General features: G+C 55.8%; 1 protein-coding gene across 2 annotated transcripts; it reads left to right on the top strand.

Annotated features, from left to right (window-relative positions):
* The first annotated feature begins 3,057 nt into the window (after positions 1-3,057).
* LOC310891632 (zinc finger protein ZIC 2-like) lies at positions 3,058-7,585 on the top strand. Of its 2 annotated transcripts, XM_083853876.1 has the most exons (3): positions 3,068-4,196; positions 5,662-5,825; positions 6,018-7,585. In XM_083853876.1, the coding sequence occupies exons 1-3, from the start codon at positions 3,188-3,190 to the stop codon at positions 6,300-6,302; spliced, it is 1,458 nt and encodes a 485-aa protein (XP_083710002.1). In that variant the 5' UTR covers positions 3,068-3,187; the 3' UTR covers positions 6,303-7,585. The 2 variants fall into 2 exon arrangements, with proteins under 2 accessions (XP_083710001.1, XP_083710002.1); XM_083853875.1 differs by having other exon boundaries at positions 3,058-4,196; positions 5,662-7,585.
* Positions 7,586-20,264: the final 12,679 nt, after the last annotated feature.

Here is a 20,264-nt window from a genome sequence, read left to right as displayed (position 1 = left end):
AGAAAGAAAAGAAAGAAAGGAAAGAAAGAAAGAAAGAAAGAAAGGAAAAAAAATAACGAGGGGAAGTCTAGAAGGTAGGTATTTGTATGAACGTTCATCATTTTTTTTTTTCTTTCTAAAACAATATTTTTCATTAGGAATGTTCCCTGGGCATCTCGGGTTCCTTTCTAATCTGAGATGTACTAACTTCTTTTAATTTTTTCTCGCGTGGAAAAAAAAAAAAAAAAAAAAGGTGTCCGCAAAGGGCTGCTTGTCCGCCTGATTTTTCCCCTGATCTGGAGGCACACGGACAGCCGACCGAGCTTCCCCCTCTCCACCGTGGGCTCTCGCCATGCCCGGCAGCGGAGGAGGCACCTCTCCGCCTCGGGAACCTTTCGGGGAAGGAAAACCGAAATTTGTCCGCGGTCTGTCCCCGGGAGCCGGGACGAGGACAGCAAATGCTCCGTGTGCCCCGGAGCTGCAGCCCGGGAAGGGGCGGTACGGGGAGCACACCGGCCGCACGGTGCTGCGCAGCGGAGGGCTGCTGGCACGGAGGTGCAGCCCCGCGCTGACATCCAGCTCGTCTGCTGGTGCCCCTCGCGGGTCCGAAGGACGAGCGCTGCTCCCACAGGAAACCCTGCCCGCTTCGGGGAGTGCACGGGCGGTACCGGCGCATTTCAGCCACTTTCGGACAGGCTTTGAAGCGGGTTAACTGTTTAGTGGCAGCGGTGGGGGAAACCCTATTTAAAGCACCCTAGACTGTGGGCAGCTTTACATTTTCCTTCGTTATTTCCATTCTTTTTATCTATCTATCTATCTATCTATCTATCTATCTATCTCTATCTATCCATCCATCCATCTATCTATCCATCAATCCATCTATCCATCCGTCTATCCATCCGTCTATCCATCTGTCCATCCGTCCATCCGTCCATCCATCCATCCATCCATCCATCCATCCATCCATCCATCCATCTATCCACCCATCCATCTATCTATCCATCCATCATCTATCTACCTCTCGCTGCAAAAATCTTGCCCGGACACGGTTCCACTTGTGAGCGAGCCCGTGCCTGAAGGAGGCTTTAACGCTGCCAGGAGAACATCGCAGGGAGGATTCAGCCCGCTTCGTACACCAGCCCCACCAAAGCCCACAAAAAACCCCGCAGTTTTGGGGTCTTCTCCGCGAAGCGCGGAGGGGATCGGAAGGGAAAGGCGAGGTTAAGTGCAGGCAGGTTTTAAAAATGAAAACTCTGCCGCGTTTTATTTTTTAAAATCCCTAATCTCTTGATTGCCGGCCCCACGATGGTTATTTTTCAGGCACCACAACCCGAAGCAGAGCAGGGGCCAGACATATATTTACTGGGGGGAGGGGAGGTGGACTTGTTTGCTCTCTGTGTGTGTGTGTGAGCGCTCGCCCTACGCTTTTTTATCCCTGCCATGGAAGAATCCGGTTTCCAAATAACAATGGCAGGGTGGCGGTTTTTTAATGTTTTCGGTGCTTTGTTTTGCTTTGGGTTTTGTTGCTTTTTAAAGAAAGGGAAGAGACGAGGGAAAAGTCCTAAAGCATCTGCTCTCAGATGCACAACACCCGCAGACCGGCTCCTGCACAAGTGGTTTAAAGGAGCAGACGAGCCGGGCGCCCGTTCCCTCTTCTGTTTTGATTTTTATTCTTTTTTCTTTTCTTTTTTTTTTTCCAATTTAATTTTATTTGCACCGCCAGCGGGACTTTTATCCCATTCCCCCCTCGGTCCCTTTATCGATCATGTGCTGGATCTGAAAAGGGGGAAGGGGATGAAGGATGGGCAAGTTCCTCCATCACCACCTAAAAAAAAAAAAAAAAAGAGAAATAAAATAAAGAACCACGGTACCCTGTTTATGTTTTAAGCCCCTCGCTTTGTTTGTTTGCCTCCCGAGGCAGGATCGCATGGCCAAACGCACATCGATATTTGCCGGGCGTGTGGCTCGCCAACCCCCCCGCGACTCCCCCCACCCCTCGCCACCCACCCCACCGCTATGGGGCGGGGGGGGGGGCGACCCCAAAAGCCTCGGGCAGCCTCCGCGGGGCCCGGGGCCGAGCCGCTGAGCTCCGTGCGGGGCCGGGCCGAGCCGGGCCGGGCCGGGCGGGGGTCGGGCGGCCCCGGGGGGCGAGCGGAGGGGCTCGGGGCGGGCGTCGGGGCGGGCAGGGCTCGGGGCCGGCGCTCGGCGATTAGCCGGTGACCGGGGACGCCCGGATGGACGGGGCGGCCCGGGCCAATGAGCTGGAGCTGGGAGAGAGCCCGGGCTGCTGTTATAGGGGGCGTTGGAAGAGGAGCTGCCAGTCCGGGAGGAGGGAGAGAGGCTGGGCAGGGAGAAAGGGCGGGGGTGGGGGGGTGGGGGGGGAGGAAAAAAAGAGAAGGGGGGCGAGGGGAGGGGGAGAAAAATAAAAAGCGGCAGGCTCAGCAGCGCCCGGCGGAATAAACAGAGGAGGAGAGGAGCGAGAGAGGCGAGCGGAGAGGGGCTGCAACTCCGCGGCCCCGCTCCGCGCATCTCCGCGGCCCCTGCCCGCCCCTGCCCGCCGTCCCCACCCCCACCGCCCGCCGCCCCCATTGTTTTTAATCCTCCCCGGGCCCCCCTTTCCCCCTTTCCCCCCCCCCTTCCCCTTCCCCACGCCCCTTTCGCGGCGCTCCCCCCCCCGCCAACCCCCCCCCCCCCCCCAGCCCCGGGTCCCTTTCCCGTCCGTGGGAACCCGCGGCTGCAAGTTTGCTGCGTGCGGGGGGCCGGCGGGGGATAAAGCGGGAGGAGGAGGAGGAGGAGGAGGAAGGAGAGGAGAGGAGAGGAGGGGAAGGGGAAGGGGGGGGAGGCGGCGTGTGCGCGCGTGTGCGCGCGCGCGCGTGCTGCAGGGAGCGGCGGGGCTCGGCCGGCCCCCCCCTCGTCCCCGCCGCCGTCCCTCCCCTCCCCTGCCCGCCCCCGCCTCAGCTCCTTTAATACACTTTGGGCTCCGCTCGCCTTTGGACTCTGCGCTGCCCGGCTCCGGCTCCGGCTCCGGCGGCGGCGGCGGCGGCGGCGGCAGCGGCGGGGCCGGTGCGGGCGGAGGCGGGGGGGACGCGGCGGCTGCCGGGGGGAAGCGGCCCCGCACCGGGAGGGCGGCCCCGGCCCCGGCGCCCTGGTCCCCGGAGCCCCGCCGGAGCCCGCGCCCGGCTCCCCGTGGCCGTGCCCGGCGCGGACCATGCTGCTGGACGCCGGCCCGCAGTTCCCGGCCCTCGGCGTGGGCACGTTCGCCCGGCACCACCACCACCACCACTCGGCCGCCGAGATGCAGGACCGGGAGCTGAGCCTGGCGGCGCAGAACGGCTTCGTGGACTCGGCGGCGGCGCACATGGGAGCCTTCAAGCTCAACGCCGGCGCCCACGACCTCTCCCCCGGGCAGAGCTCGGCGTTCACGTCGCAGGCTCCCGGCTACCCCGCCGCAGCCCTGGGGCCCCACGCCGCCCACGTCGGCTCGTACTCCGGGGCGCCCTTCAACTCCCCCCGGGACTTCTTGTTTCGCAGCCGCGGCTTCGGGGAGTCGGCGGCGGCCGGAGGGCAGCACGGCATCTTCGGGCCGGCGGCCGGCGGCCTGCACCACCCGCACACGGACGCTCAGAGCCACCTCCTGTTCCCCGGCATCCACGAGCAGCACGGCCCCCACGCCTCGCAGAACGTCCTCAACGGGCAGATGCGGCTCGGCTTGCCCGGGGAGGTGTTCGCCCGCTCGGATCAGTACCGGCAGGTCTCCAGCCCCAGGACTGACCCCTACTCGGCGGCTCAGCTGCACAACCAGTACGGCCCCATGAATATGAACATGGGCATGAACATGGCAGCCCACCACCACCACCACCCCGGTGCCTTTTTCCGCTACATGCGGCAGCAGTGCATCAAGCAAGAGCTGATCTGCAAGTGGATCGACCCCGAGCAGCTGAACAACCCCAAAAAAAGTTGCAATAAAACTTTCAGCACCATGCACGAGTTGGTCACCCACGTCTCGGTGGAGCACGTTGGGGGCCCCGAGCAGAGCAACCACGTCTGCTACTGGGAGGAGTGTCCCCGCGAAGGCAAGCCCTTCAAAGCGAAATACAAACTGGTCAATCACATCCGAGTGCACACGGGAGAGAAGCCCTTCCCCTGCCCCTTCCCCGGCTGCGGGAAAGTTTTCGCCAGGTCGGAAAACCTCAAAATTCACAAAAGGACGCACACAGGTAACGCGCGTTTCCCGGCCGGGCACGCCGAGGTAGCGAGGGACGGAGCGCGAGAGGGGGACGGGGACGGGGACGGGCTCCGGAGGCGCTTCTGGCCCCGGCCGGAGCCTCCGGGGACATCTCGGGGCCGCGGTCGCCGGGGTCTCTTCCTCCCCCGAGCTCTGGGGAAGGCGCCCGCAGGCCGGCCGGCGGAGGAGCGGGCTCGGCGGAGCCTTTCCCGGCAGCGCCCGACGCAGCGGGCGCTGAATTGTGCGGTGCCGCTCGGCTGCGAGCCCCTAAAACCCCAAACCCCGCTGCCTTGGCACTGCCCGGAGCCTTTGCCGGTAGCTCAGCTCGGCTGTCCTGAGCCTGTGCGGCCGGGGAGAGCGGGAGAGAAGCGGCACGGGGCCGCAGGAAAAGCCCAAAAGCTCGTAGGAAGCGGCCGAAGGTCCGTGCCTGGGCATGCTTTGCATTACATTTAAATGGTGCGAGCAAGGCAATAAAACTGCCTCCCTGGGAGAAAAAAATAAATAAAATAAAATAAAATAAAAATACAATTTAGAAAAGCGCTTTTCGAGCCTCACTCGAAGTGAAAGGGGCTGCGAGAGCTGGTGAAATTAAGGGGCAGAGAAATTGTGGAACAGTGAAATTACGGAGCAGAAGCTTTGAGGCTCGGAAACTTGGGCAGGAACCGGGGGCAACGCGGGGAGAGGCGCCGAGGCTTTCCTGGGGGAAAATCGCGGGAGCTGGAGGGAAAACAAAATCACGGCGTGTCCCGTCCCCCCCCCCCCGTCCGCCCGCCTCATCTATTATTCATTTACTACTCCTCCCGGCTCGGCTTGTGCCAGACTTATTTCCTCCGAGAGAGCCAAATATTTTCGCCACTTGGCCTCTAAATATTTACCCGGAGCGGGCGCAGAGCTGCGGGCCCATTGTCCCCGCGGGTGCTAAGCGCGGCGCTAGGTGCGAGACGAGGCTTTGACGAGGTTTGAAAATCGAGAAACGGCTCCGCTCGGGATGCCCGCGCCGGGGCCCATTGTGTCTGGGCGGATGTCTTTGGGAAGCGCTTTAGGTGCTAATGCAATCGGATGGCAAACCGGGCGTCCCCCCTTCGGAAAGTGGGGGGGGGGGGGACGGGGGTGACGGGACGCGCGGTTCGCACCTCCAAATTGCCCCGGCAGCCGGCTGCGGGCCCCGCAGGAAAATCCCCCGCGGTATTTCACCGGGGGTTTGCTTTTCCCAGCGGACGCGAGTTTGGCTCCGAGCGCTCTGCCCGGCCTCAAAGCCGGCCTTAAGGGCTTGCCCTCTAAGAGGGGTCTCGCCGCATCTTGGGGGATGCCGGCGGGGGTCTCCCCCGTGGGCGCTCCCGGAGCTCGACGGGGCGCGGGGAGGGGGACGCGGGGCCCGGCCCGGCTCGGCCCGGCCCGGCTCGGCCCGGCCCGGCCCGGCCCGGCCCGGCTCGGCCCGACAGGCTGCTGTCTTGCAGGGGAGAAGCCCTTCCAGTGCGAGTTCGAGGGCTGCGACCGGCGCTTCGCCAACAGCAGCGACAGGAAGAAGCACATGCACGTCCACACGTCGGACAAGCCCTACCTGTGCAAGATGTGCGACAAGTCCTACACGCACCCCAGCTCCCTGCGCAAGCACATGAAGGTACCCGGCCCCGCAGCCGGCGGCGGGAGGCGGGGGGGCGGCTTTCGCCCCGCTCCGGGCGCCCCGTCGGGGCGGCGGGAGGCGGGGGGCGGCGCGGGGCCGGGCCGGCGTCGGGGGGCGCGCCCGGGGGGAGGCGGCGGCGGCGGCCTCCCCGTGCCCCCTCCACCCGGCCGTGTTGCCTTTGCCCCCCAGGTGCACGAGTCGTCCCCGCAAGGCTCCGAGTCCTCGCCGGCCGCCAGCTCCGGCTACGAGTCCTCCACGCCCCCGGGGCTGGTGTCCCCCAGCGCCGAGCCGCAGAGCTCCACCAACCTCTCCCCGGCGGCGGCGGCGGCGGCGGCGGCGGCGGCTGCGGCGGCTGCGGCCGTGTCCGCCGTGCACCGGGGCGCCGGCGGCGGCGGAGGAGGCAGCGGCGGCGGAGGCAGCGGCGGCGGAGGCCACAGCGGCCTCTCGTCCAACTTCAACGAGTGGTACGTCTGAGGTGCCCCCCCCGACCCCCCCCCGACCCCGCCGGACTGCTCCGCACGGCCCCGCCGCGGCCCCCTCTTCCCCAGCCCCGGGGGCGAGGAGGAGGAGGAGGGAATTTTCTTCGTGGGGGTTTTCTCTTTGAGAACGCTTTAAACCAGCAAAAAAAAAAAAAAAAAAAAAGGAAAAAAAAAAAGAAAAAAAAAGGGGAAAAAAATAAGAAAAAAAACCGTAAAAGTACGTGCCGAAGATAAGCAAAGACGGAGAGGAATGGAAAGGAGAAAAAGAGAGAGGAAAAAAAAAAAAAAACACAACACCACAAACACAAAACGCACCCACCCAGCAAAAAGCTTCTCGAGGCGGCGGAAAAGAAACTCTCCCTGCAGAGCCTCCAGACAAAAGACGAGAGACTGCAGCCCCTCCGGCCCCGCGCCTCCCCGCCCGGAGCAGCCCCGGACTGTGCAGAGCGGCCGGCCCCGGCCAGCGGGGAGCGGAGATTTCCCGGATTCTCGGTGTATAGAAGCCCGTCCCGTTTGTAACCCGCGGATTGGTCCCCTTCTTATTTTTTATTTTGGATTTTTCCTTTTTCTCTCTCTCTCTTTTTTTTTTTTTTTCCTCCCCCCTCTCTCCCTCCGTGCCCGAAAAAGCGATGGACTTTTTATTTTTCTTTTCTTCCTCCCCACCTTCCCCTCTCCTCCTTTTTTTTTTTTTAATTCACCCGTTTTAAAAAAAAAAAAAAAAGTAACGTGGAAGAGAGAAAAAAAATGGTTTCTTTTGTAATTGTGATATCTTGAATATTGTGTTCCTTTTTAAGAGGCAACTTGATTGTAAACTGCGTTTCGACTATAGACTGGGGAAGAAATACCGTGCCAAAGTCTCCATTCTGTTACCCACACACACACACACACACACGACCAACAACGCTTGTGAATGTATTTTTCTGTTAGCTGGGTTTACATGTGATGTTTTAGTGCTTTTGCAAGTTCGATTTGTTAGTTCCTGTTCGGAAGATTGTGAGGAGAAATAAACGTCGTGCCGTTAGCTTTTCCGTAATAACACCCTTCCTCCTGTAAATACCTGTTACCATATTTATCCATTTGTAATTAAATTATGGTATTAACTTGCTACAGAGGAAACAGTATTTATAAAGAATGTTTCTTAACTATAAATATGTACAATTGTGAGCATAAACTGTTTCAGATTTTTTTATTTGAAGGTTTAAGTGGTTTCATCATTTCTTGTGATATGTTTTGAGAGTAATGCATACAGAAATATAATAAAAACGTGTTGAAACTGCACGGGGCTGCTTTCTTTTTACGCCAAGGGCTCTCTGACACCGGCTGTAACGCGTGTGAGGGTCGCAGTGACGGATGCCACGCAAAATGTTTTTTTAAAGCCCCGCCGGTGGCTGGGACACGAGGTTTTCCCGCAGCCAGGAGCACGACAGCGTTTGGGGAAGCGGCGTGCCGAGAGAAAACAGGGACCCCGCGCATCCTCCCAAACTGCTCGCGAGGAAGGACCTCCGGGGAAGAGCTCTACGTGGAAAGGGACCCGTTTCCTCCGTCTTCTGCCTGGCGAAGCCTTATGAGGATTTTCCCCGTGCGTGCCCGGCCGGGGCACCCGTTCCCGAGGAGGGGACGGAGAGGGAGCTGCGCCCGAAGGCGCTGCCGAGCCCCTCGGCGCCTCCCCACATTTTCCGAAGAGGAGAAAGCGACAGCGTCCGAGAGCTCGGATTTCCCTCCGAGCCTTTCTCTTTTCTTTATTCCTTTTTTTTTTTTCTTTTCTCTATTTTTTTTTAACCAGGGAGCAGCTCAGATGCATCCACCGAGGGGCCGAGGGCCGGCAGCGAGGCTCTTCCAGGGGTGCGGGGTCCCCACGTACTCCCTGCGGGAGCTGTCGGGGCCATCCCCCCCCCCCCAAAAAAAAAAAAATACGTCCCTCCGACCCCCGCCTTGGCCGAGCCTGGCAGCAGCCGGGCCCCCGTGGAAAAGGCCCCGGCCTCCGCAATACGGCCCGGGGAAGAGGCAGCGCCGTGAGCCGGAGCCCGAGCGCCCTGCGGTGGCTGCACGGCTCGCAGCGAAGGGGTGTGCGGAGAGAGGAGACCCTCGGCTCTCAGGGGCAGCCGACCGCATCGCCCCCCCCTGCCCACAACCCCCCCCCCCCCCCCGGCCCGGCTGTGGTCGTGGTTTTGGGCCCCTGTTCCCCGTGTTCAAGTGGCAGGAGGGGTGCCCAGAGCCTCTGGGGGGGGGAGGCAGGTGGGCAGCCGGGGCTGCAAGGGGCCCTGCTCGCTTCTGGGGTGGGGGGCAGCTCCTAAAATCAAGGCAAGGGGAGGGAAGCCCCCCCCCCCCCATCCCGGTGCTGCCAGCCAAGTTCAGGCCGGGGCCGGAGCATCCTCTGCAGCCGCGCCCCTCGCAGCGCGGCCATCCCCGCGCATCCTGCGGCCTCCGCGAGTCATCAGACGGCTGTTAAAATCTAATTTACGGTCCGTAATAATATTAAGCAACAAAAAGAATAATAATAATAATTACAAAAAATAAAATCAAAATCACCGGCATATGCCGCCTGCCCCTTGGAGAGATCAGTGCAGCTGCGAGCATCCCTCTTTGTCCTGCCGCCGGCCCCGCGGCGTAACCTCGGCCGAAAAATCAGGCGGGGGTCCCTCGGCAGGGCCGGGGGCTGCCCAAATCCCCTCCCGAGCCCCGCCCGGGGGGCACCTGCCCGGCCCCCGCCCCGTCGGGCTCTGCCCCTCTCCCCGCGGCCTTCCCGGAGCGAAACTCCGCGGGGCCCCGCGCCCAGCCGGGCTGCCCCTGCCGCCTCCCCGAGCCGGGGCCGGGCGTTTTGGGGAGCCTCGGGGGTCACGCCCGGATGCTATCGGGGGGGGGGCACCGAGCAGGCGGCCCCCCACCCCCCTGCCAAACCACAGGGGCCGCGGCTTGCCGTGGCCGTGAGCAGCCCCCTCTTCCTCTCCGGCCCCCCCTCCTCGTCCTCTCCGGGCTGGCCCTGAACTTGAACTTGGCCTCGGCGCCTCCAGCCCGCCTCCCCCGGGCGCTGACCCCGGGCCCGGCCCTGCCACGCTTACGGGAGAGCAGTAATTCATCGGGTGCCGGGGCTGGGGGCTGGGGGGGGCGGCCCCGACCCGCCTCGCAGCCCTGTGCGCGGGTGGCCCGGCCTCAGGGACCTCAGGGCGGCCCCGCAGTCCCGCTCCTGCTCCCCTCCTGCCCCCCTTTTTTTCCCCATTCCCCCCCACCCCACCTCGCTTTCCTCCCCCGCTCCCCGTTTCCCTTTGTCTCTCGCACTGAGCCCGAGGTTTCCAAACCTCTCCGCCCCGGCCCCGAAGGCAAACCTGGAGGGAGGCCGGGGGGGGGGGGTTCCCTCTGCGGCCCCCACACCCCAAAAAATCCCCCGCAGAGCCGCAGCGGGCGGCGGAGCGCTCGCCCCGACGGCGCTGCCCCGACGGCCGGCAGCGGGGGGCCCGTCCCCACCCTGCCAGCGGGGACCCCCCCACCCTAAAAAAACGGATCCCGCTTCTCTCCGTTTCTCCGCGCCCATCGGGATGGACCCGAGCTTTCCGTCCCGATCTTTATTAGTGGCGTTATTACGAATCGTAAAATTCGCTCCTCGCTCTGCCCGGAGACCCCCCCGAAGAGCCTCAGCGATTTTTCCGGGGAATTGCTGTCCCAAAGCTCCCCCCACCCCAAAGAAAATAAATAAAATAAAATAAAATAAGCCAGGCTCGGTTTGCCAGGCTCTGCCCCACGCCCCCGGGGCTCGCTGCCTGTACCTGCCCCGCCGCCCCTTCCCCACCGAGCCTCCCCCTTCACCTGCTCCCGCTGCCCTGCTGCCTTTGTCTGGGCGGCATAAAGAGCGAAACCCAGCGCCGGACCAGCCCGCAGCAGCACGGCCCAACCCGAAATGCAATAAAATAAAAGTGAATTCAAAGAAATCCCGGCTGCTCCCGCCCGGAGCCCAGCGCCGAGCAGCAGCCGAGCCCTGCGGCTTCCCCTACTCCTGTCTCCGTCCCTATCCCTGTCCTTATCCCGGTCCTTTTCCCTGTCCCTGTCCCTTTCCCTGTCTCTGCTCCTGCGTCTGTCCCTGCCCCTGCCCCTGCCCCTGTTCCTTTCCCTGTCCCTGTCCCCGTCCCTGTCCCCGTCCCCGTCCCTGTCCCTGCCCCGCTCCGCACCGCACCGACCTCCCCAAACCCCTGACAGCCTTTTAAGTTTCCCCTTTGTTTTCAGAAAGTCGTACACGTTTCCTGCCCTATATGAAGACATAACAAGCTAACCCAAACCTCTCCCCGGCCACACGTGCACGCAGGCACTGCGAGGTACGTAGATTTCTCATCTCCGGGCACGGTTGGGTTGGGGTTTCTTTGGTTGGGTTTTAATCTCGTGGGTCGCTTTTTTCTTTTCTTTCTTTCTTTATTCCCCCCCCCTTTTTTTTTTTTCCTCCACGAGCCAGACGGCCGGGGAAGGAGCCTCACTTTACCAGCGGAGCAGGCAAAAGCCATTGTCCCACCCTGCGGGGCGCGGTGCCCCCTCCCTCCGGAGCTGCAATGCCTCCCTAGGGCTCGGGGCTTCCCCCCCTTCTCCTTGGCCCCGCTCGGGCTGCGGGGTTTAACACCGGGAGGGGGCCAGGAGGGGAAAAAAGAAAGAAGGGGAACGGGAGGGGTGTGGGGGGGAGAGGACCTTAGCCAGGGGTTTCACGTCTTTATTTAATAACACTTCAAAGCCGCTGCTGCGCCGTTGTCCCGAGGAGAGGAAGCGCGGCACAAAACGTCCCGGCGATCCGACTTCCTCGCGGGGCAGGAAACACGAGCAGGTTCCCCGCGTCCCTCTCCCCTTCCCCGGGCCGCGGCCCCACTCGATTTTTAGGAACGCCCTCGGGGGGAAACCTCGGGGGGCTCCCACGAGTGGGAGCCAGCCGCGGCGCCCCGGAGGGGCAGGATGAGTTTTGGGGGTTAAAAGGCAACTAATCGGCCGCGGGACCATTTTGGGGAGGGGGGAAAGAGGGTCCCGGGAGGCGATGGGGGCACCCCGAGGGTCCCGGGTGGGACGGAGCCGCCCCGACGGCGCCCCCGGGGGGTCCCCGCAGGGACGGGGCTCGGCGCCGGTGGAGCCCCCACGGGAGATGGGGTCTGGGCGTGCGTGGGTTTGGGGTGGGTGTCGCTATGAGGCGGGGAAAAAGGGAAAAAAGGAAAGGGAAAAGAAAGAAAAAGGAAAAGGAAAAGAAAGGGAAAGAAAAGGGAAAGGGAAAGGGAAAGGGAAAGGGAAAGGGAAAGGAAAAGGAAAAGGAAAAGGAAAAGGAAAAGGAAAAGGAAAAGGAAAAGGAAAAAAGGAGAAGAAGAAGAAGAAGACGAAGAAGAAGAAGAAGAAGAAGAAGAAGAAGAAGAAGAAGAAGAAGAAGAAAGAAAAAGGAAAAGGAAAAGAAAAGAAAAGGAAAGGAAATGGAAAAGGAAAAGGAAAAGGAAAAGGAAAAGGAAAGGGAAAGGGAAAGGGAAAAGGAAAAGGAAAAGGAAAAGGAAAAGGAAAAGGAAAAGGAAAAGGAAAAGGAAAAGGAAAAGGAAAAGGAAAAGGAAAAGGAAAAGAAGAAGAAGAAGAAGAAGAAGAAGAAGAAGAAGAAGAAGAAGAAGAAGAAGAAGAAGAAGAAGAAGAAGAAGAAGAAGAAGAAAAAGAAAAAGAAGAAGAAAAAGAAGAAGAAGAAGAAGAAGAAGAAGAAAAAGAAGAAAAAGAAGAAAAAGAAGAAAAAGAAAAGAAAAAGAAGAAGAAGAAGAAGAAGAAGAAGAAAAAGAAAAAGAAAAAGAAAAAGAAAAAGAAAAAGAAAAAGAAAAAGAAAAAGAAAAAGAAAAAGAAAAAGAAAAAGAAAAAGAAAAAGAAAAAGAAAAAGAAAAAGAAAAAGAAAAAGAAAAAGAAAAAGAAAAAGAAAAGAAAAGAAAAAGAAAAAGAAAAAGAAAAAGAAAAAGAAAAAGAAAAAGAAAAAGAAAAAGAAAAAGAAAAAGAAAAAGAAAAAGAAAAAGAAAAAGAAGAAGAAGAAGAAGAAGAAGAAAAAGAAAAAGAAGAAGAAAAAGAAGAAGAAAAAAAGAGCAATTTTAATTCCAACTTTTTTTCTTTTTTTCTTTTTTCTTTCTTTTTTCTTTCTTTTTTTTTTTCTTTGCTAGAGCACTAATTCCTCCGTGTGGGCAAACAGCCCCTTCTCCTTTGATTCCCGGTGCCAGCCCCTAGATTAAACAGCGGTTTTAATGAGCGCCGTGGCTGCGGCGGCCCCGGGTGCTGCTCGGCGTGGGGACGAGCTGCCCCGTTTTGATGGAGACGAGCTGACCTGTAGGGAGAGAGGGAAAGGTCAGCCACAGGCGGCGGCCGGATTGCTGCTCGGTGCCGGCACATGCTGCTACAATATTGATCCGCGGAGAAAGATAAACATAAAAGCTCGGTCCCGGCTCCTGAATACTAATGAACGCAGGTTCCGGGTTTTAATTGTTGGCGACTCCCGATTCCCACCCTGGACGCTCGCCGACCTCCGTGGGGCAAATTTCGCCCCTTTGATTTTCTTTTGTTTTATTCGCTTTAGCTCCCTTCCCTTCCGCGTCTCTCGGTGCCGTTTCTCTCCTCTTTTTTTTTTTTTTTTTTCTTTCCCCCCGATGGCCGTCGGAGACCTCCGCAGCATCTCCCTTCCCCTCGCAGCCGCCCGCTCCCGCAGCCCGGGGGGCAGCCGCCGGACCCCGCGTGGGAAAAACGCGTGGGAAATTTTTTTTTTTGGGGGGGGGGGGCAGAAGGGGCTCCACCGGGGCTCCACCTTTCGGGTTTCTGCCTCGCTGCTCGCTTCATTCCTCCGCAGGGCAGCCCCGCACCCGCCGCCCGGCCGCCCCGCTCCCCCGCCGGGCGCGGGGGGCTCCCCGCTTTCCCGGCTCCGCACGGGGCCCCCCCGCTTTCCCCAGCCGCCCCCAGCCCAGGTGCCCCCCGGTGGGGATGGAGGGACGGGAAAACGCCGTTGTCTCGCCGAGAGAGGCACTGCCAGGGCGCTCCATCCGCCCGGGAGGAGCAGCACGGGGAGCGGGGCGAAAGGGGCTGTTTTGGGGAGCTTTTCGGTACGGTGCACTCGTGCATCGCTGTCCGGGCTGCCCCCCGAAATTGCTGCCCCCCCCCCCCCCCCGAAGGGCTCAGCCAGCCCTAAATGTGGGCGAGAGGGCAGGGAAAGAGCCGTCCCCAAACACAAGTGCGAGTTTTCGCTGCCGAGCGGCCAGAGCCGGGCTGAGCACCGTCGGCTGCGCGGGGGCAATTAGCAGGAAAATGAGGGAGATGCTAAAGTCCCTAATTCCCGTCATTACCAATAATTTTCGTGAAAAGATTTTTTTTTTCTCTCTCTCTCTCTCTCCCTGACGCTTTCCAGTCTATTTTTTAACCCCTGAGTGATTTACTACGTAAGTAATTTTAGAGGATACAGTTTACAGCTTGAGTTATTAGACTGAACACCTCTGGCTGACACCACAACACCTTTTTTTTTTTTCCCTTTTTTTTTTTTTTTTCCTGCCTGCAGCTGTGAGTCACAACCCCATTTTCATACCAAACTGCTGCACATTCCTTTACAATATAGACTTCCTTCTCGCGGAGATCAAACACGTCCCAGCCAACGTGTTTATTTTAAAATACAGGAAAATTAAAACTAAACACGGACTTAAAAGAAAAAAAACAAGCCTATCGTTTCTTTCCCCGCCGCCCCTCCTACTAAAATAAAATAAAATAAAATCAGGACGGAACAGCGTCGATTGCCTCAATAAAATGATCCGGTGACAGAGCCAAAACAGTTGATTTCGACTGGAACGGGAACGGATCCTTCTGTTTGCTGTTATTTATTTATGCATTATTGCGGCTATGTTTTTAATTATATGTGGGAATGTCAGGCCAAGATGCTGTAACCGTAGCCTCCCTTTTACACACTTTTCCTATTTGTTTAATGCCAGCGCTACAAGGCTAGAACAGGCACCAGAAGGAAAATGTTTTCAATACTCTGTTTAATAGCTTGCAAAAGGGAATCCCGGAATTACAGGGAAACGCGCAGGCCTGCCCTGTGGAGGTGCCCGGCAGGATCAGGGAGGTTTCCTCCCCCTCTCCAAATTTTGGGTAGCACTTTGGGGGGGAAAGTTACCGGGGGGAGAGGTTCCCAAAGTCATTTCTCCCCAGCAAGACGGGCTTTTGAAGGCTTCCTTGCTCGTCGGCGGCGCTGCCACCGCTTCGTTATTTCCCCCCCTTTATTTTGAGCAGGGTGAAGGTAGATTTCAGCTCTCTGCTTGCCCGAAACCTCCTGCCTGCTGCTCCGGTGACCCCACCTGGGCTTCCCCGCAGCCCTCCTGGCCCCCCGTTTTTTTTGGGGGGGGGGGGGGAGGGCAGGGTGCGGAGCCCCCACCGCCCATTTCACCCCTCGTCTCCCCCGCTCAGCCCCGTGTCCCCGCGTCCCCGCAGGGCTGCGCCGGGCGGCGGGACGGGGCGCACGGCCCCGCGATCCTCTGCCTTTGTTACGCACGCTTTGGGAAAAAAGACTGCCTTAAGGACGTAAAATAAAATCAAGAGGGGAGAGAAAAGGCAAAGCGAGGGATGATTCGCTTTTTTTTAGCTCCCCCCTCACCTCCCCAACAATAATAAAAAAAAAAAAAAAGATCCCCGATCCGAGCGGCCCCCCCGGGCTCCCCGACCGCCTCCCACCGCACCCCGACGTGCGGCTAAAAGCCGAGGGGGGGCTGGCAGCGGCTGAAATCGGGGCTCCGCCGCCCGTTTCTGGGGCTCCCGGCCCGAAACGCGCCCTCCCTGCGCGGCCCGGGGCTGCTCTCTGCGCGGGATTTGCGCGGCCCGGCCGGCGGCAGGGAGGCCGTCGGGGCGCGGGTGTTCCCCCGATGTTGGCAAACGGCTGGGGGAACCTCCCCGCCTCCAACGCTTCCCCCCGCTCCGGTCAGCAGAAAGGGTTTGGGGGGCTCGTTTTCAGCTCGTCCCCTAAAGCCCGGCCCCGACAGCAGCCGTGGAAAGGTCGGGCGGCCCCCCCGGGGGCCCGCGGGTGGGCTGCGGGGTTATTCGGGGCTCGGCCCCGTCGGAAGAAGCAGCGGGGATGGGGGGAAGGAGCAGTGAGCCCCGGGATGCGGATCTGCGCGGGGGGCAGAGCCCCCGGGCCATGGGTGGCACACGGTGGCAAACACCGAGTAGAGCAGACTGCCCGGGCTGGGGGTGCTGGTGGGCTTAACAGCGAAAACCAAACAATTTTGGTCCTTAAACATCTGTACATACATGTATATATGGAGCACATACGTAAAGCAGCAGCACAGGTGCACAGAAGGACCCGTTTGCTGCTTGCACAGTGGGGACGTTTTCCTTCCGCTGAAGGGAGCAATGACTGGCAGGGCAGAAGATGAGGTGGAGGTGCAAAGCAAGAACTTCAGGAACTTCCCAAGCGAAGCCAAGCCCCACTACCAGCCAAAAGAAATCTCCGATGTTTTATTAGCCTTCCGTGGAGCTGTATATTTAGCACATCTTTTATTGTCCCACCACGCTTTCCAGAAGGTTGCCGTGTCTTAGCCTGAAATCACAGACTGCAGTGTGAGATTTTGGCAACCTCCTTTCTGCTACAGCTGCTAGAGGAAATTTATTGTCCGGCAGAATTCATTCATCCCACAAGCCATGCCAGATATTAAGTGACTAATTCAGCCATCGGGGCAGCTCCTTGTGCAGCCAAAAAGATCAGCCCCCATATGGAGCCCACTGGAGATACGGTGAGCCTGACGCTGACCTACCAAAAGACCGGCCAATTACATTAAGCAATGATTGCACCACATGTAGCTTATATCAATTTCCATAGAACGGTGGAAGCTATGTGAGCGAATGAAGCAGCAAAAAATTCTGGGTTTAGCCCAAGTTATGGGCTCGAGCATTGAAATTTATGGGTATTGTAATCCTCGATCCTAATTTCTGCATGAATGAGATGTAGCAGTGGAAATCATGCAGGGATTTTTGTCTTTAAAATACGCTTTTTTAATACCATCAAATAATAATCCTTAAATACATTCCTTCTTTCCTTCAAGGGTTTAAGTGGATTTTAAATAATTCCTAGACCTTGTGCAGTCCCAGTATGAATAAATACCTTTTATCCTCTGTACCTGCATGCATTTTGCTAAGCAAGTCTCGTGGTGGGGTGCGTTGGAAGTATCCAGATGGACAACACAAACATCTGTGGTACTATCAGGAGCTGCTGAAGAGATAATTGCAATGTCAAGAGGCTGTGGTGGGAAACGAGTTGCAAGAACAGATGAACTTAAGAGCAATCAGACCGGCTTAATTCAATATTCCAGAATGGGAAAGACAAATAGAGACACCTCAGCAGAACTGTTTTCAAAGAATGGTTTCTATGAAATCTCAGTAGTGTTATGGGCATATCCCATTTGCTCGGGAATATTTGCTTTTCTGTTTGTTATTTGAGAGTCTTTGATGTTTGCTCAGCTGACCCATCCTGATTTCTTGCCCTTTGCTGCCCGTAGGCACCTCTCTTGCTGCATGCCTACATTCTTTATATCCAGCCTCCTTATGGATTAGAGGGTTGTCTCCTGGGCAAGCCAGACAAAATGAAACCTCCAGGTTTATTTCAACTGATTTGAACTGCTGCCAAGGCAAGGGCCACACTCCATATCGCAGGGACTGAGTTTTAAAAATCTCATGGGCTTAGGTCTAGTAAAGAACAGAACGCTCAATTGCCATTTATTTCCAGAAGGTATTTCTGCATCTTCTGAAGGCTGAATTTTACAAAGACTCACCCCATCAAATTCTAGCCCCAGGTTGCTGTTTGGTTTTACATATGTCTGCGAGGCAGCTTGCCTTCTACAAAAATCCCCATGGTTTTAAATCTGGTATGACTGAATGCTTGATTATGATCACTGTGAAAGTGACCTGGAGTTTAGCAGAGAAATAGACAATCAACTTTTTTCTTTCCTTCTTTCCTTCTTTCCGTCTTTCCGTCTTTCCGTCTTTCCTTCTTTCCATCTTTCCTTCTTTCCTTCTTCCCTTCTTCCCTTCTTCCCTTCTTCCCTTCTTCCCTTCTTCCCTTCTTCCCTTCTTCTTTCCTTCTTCTTTCCTTCTTTCCTTTCCTTCTTCCCTTCTTCCCTTCTTCTTTCCTTCTTCCTTCTTCTTTCCTTCTTTCTTTCCTTCTTTCCTTCTTTCATTTCCTTCTTCCTTTCTTCCTTTCTTTCTCTCTTTCTTTTTCTCTTTCTCTCTCTCTTTCATGTCTTGGTAAAATGGAAAAGTTTCTGTAAAACAAGGAAATCTGAACTCTTTCAGAATTCCTATAAAATACTGACTGTTATAAGACTAATTCAGCTCCATGCAAGATTGTCTTTTGAGATGTCTTCATTCTTAGCATGCCAAAACAAAACAAAACAATAACAAAAAAAACCACACAACTGAATATTATGCTTTTGTATCTACAGAATTTACGGATTGGTAAACAAATGTAGAACTTCAACAAGTTCCTCCAAGCAAGTGTCCCAGTCACCCTAAGAAGCATGAGAAGAGGCACTGCTCGCAGTGTTTGTGGGCAGCCTCCAGTGAGGAAACCAGGTGCCAGCTGGGCACCCGGAGGGACCTGCTCTCTCTCCCCAGAAGGTGGTTTCTTCAGGTCAAGATGGAGGCAAGTAGCAGGGCAGGCTGGAGTATTTTACAGGGCTGCCAATCCAGCTTTTCCCAAGATTAGCAGATTCACACCCACAAAACTATAAATACGGAAAAATGTGTGCTAACTGCAGCATACGAGCAGAAAACTTATGTGGCTCGAGGAAAAACATCGTATGTCTATTTGGGAAAAATAAAAAGCATATGCTTGAAGCTGTTATCATATAAACACGTGCCTAGAACATGAACTTTTCCAGCATGCAAATAAATTGACTTGTCACTCAACATAGTTGCTATATACTGAAATTTAAAGTAATTAGAGGACAGCTGCTGGGCTCCATTCAGAAATATTTGTTTTATTTTTATAAGACTCAGAATTATTTTATTTTATTTTTTTAAAGAGGTATTAGATTTCTGTTTGCTGCAGTTAATGTAATATAAAATTCTGCAGTCATTATTGACTGCAACTGCCAGCATACAATTTGGGAATTAAAGTCCAGCGTAGAAAACTGGAGATGGATACTGAAACCAGTTTGTGCTCATACTTTACCTTATAACAGATGGTTAGGATGGAGCTGGTTTTTGAGGGGCTACAAGGGGACACGTAAAGCAGTTTCAAAGAAAAGCAAGCACCCTCGGACGTTAACACTGTGTTCTGAAATAAGTCTCATCCATATTTTGTCCTCGTCTTTTCCTTTCTGTGGAGATACGGAGGCTCAGGCCCGTGACTGAAGGAGCAGGGGGGCTCCAACAGAATGGTGGTGCATGAGGAGCCTGCCTGTTTCCACCAGCAGTGGCATCAGCTGGTGTTGGGGTTTAAAGGGACTGTCTGTCTGTTTGGGGTGACATTTGACTCACGGTGTTTTCCACAGCACTGAGGAGACCAACCAGATTCTGCCTAGATTTTACCTGCAACTTTATCTGGGGAAACATTTAACTTCTTGCTGAGGAGGTGGGGACAATATGTGGCTGAGCTCTGCCAGGAGCAGAGCTCAGCACCACCCTGTTCGCTCCCCAGGGACTTCTCAGGTACCCTGGTCCCTTAACTAGTCACCCTTTGAGTGTCCCTTAATGAGAAGGACATAACGAGCAGTACCCTTCTGGCAGCACCTCACCTACAGAGATCCTACAGAAATCGCCTTGCTGTGACTGCTGATGGTAAGATCGTGTAGCTTTGGAGACACGGTCAGGGTCTCCACACCTGAGCCTGTTTCGCTGTGTGGGGTTTCCCCTTGCAAATCCAGAAATATCTCCAGAATGGAGATATGCTCGGTCATCCCTCAGGAGCACAGGTGATCAGTCACTTCAAAGCTGAAGAGCACCTGTGGTGAAATAATACAGCCCTTCTTCGCTGACCTGAGCAGATAATCCCCAAGAAGCCACTGGACCCATGGTGTTGGGTTAAATCTCCCACTCTAAACACGCAGTTAACCTCAAAGGTATCAATTGTTTGGGGATCTGTTAGAACTTTTTTGTCACAGCAGCACTGTGAGGCACACAGAGTAAAATTTCCCTCCTCACTTCAAGGGGCAAGCATCACAGGTACTCCAGATGCCCCATTCATGCAGAACAACCAGAAATGATCAACCTTTAACTGAATTGCCAGAAAATACCAGTCCCCGGATTTATTGCAGTGAGATCCTTTGGCTCTACCACCTTAAGGCTGAATGAGAGACCCCAAGATGAAGCCCAGGATTTCCTGGATATCAGATGGCACTACGACACTTCCCATAGGGTATGGGATGCATGAACGGTAGAGCAGATTTCTCTGCTTTACTGATGCAGTATTTCAGTTTTCAGGTCCGTAGCCTCAATCCCATAGCCTCCTTATTTCACAGACTTTTGGGAACGTTGAGGAGAAATCACGCATATTTATGAATCATAAAGCAATGCATGCGTAATCTGAAATCTGACATGTGCTGCATATGCCTGTCTTGTCCATGTACAGTTTACACAGTAGACACAGCAGCAGATGATTACTGGTGTCTCATACTTACAGTTGCCAAATATTTTCAATTTAATCTTCTTTCCTGTTTTTATGTGATCAATTTTCTAAAATAAATATTCTCTGGTTTCAAATTTCCTCTGTGGCTTTTGCCCCTAAACGACTTTCCTAAGTCCTTTTTACAGTGTTCCTTCATTTACTTTTGAAGTGGTGGATAAAAAAAAAAAAAGGGAAAGAAAAAAGAAAAAAAATATTTTCCATACAGAATAAACCTCCCAAACCATGGAAGAGTCAGAGCAAAGTTAACACGGACAAAATCTGTATCGAAGCTCAGTGTCCTCCGGTCAGATTTCTTCTCAGCTACATTAATTTAGACTGTTCTTCAGCATGAACTTTTCA

Source organism: Anser anser (genome assembly GCF_964211835.1).
Source record: "Anser anser genome assembly, contig: HAP1_SCAFFOLD_697, whole genome shotgun sequence".
Taxonomy (NCBI): Eukaryota; Metazoa; Chordata; class Aves; order Anseriformes; family Anatidae; genus Anser; species Anser anser.
The sequence above is the reverse complement of the archived record's forward strand: the minus strand, read 5'-3'. Positions and strand labels throughout refer to the sequence as shown.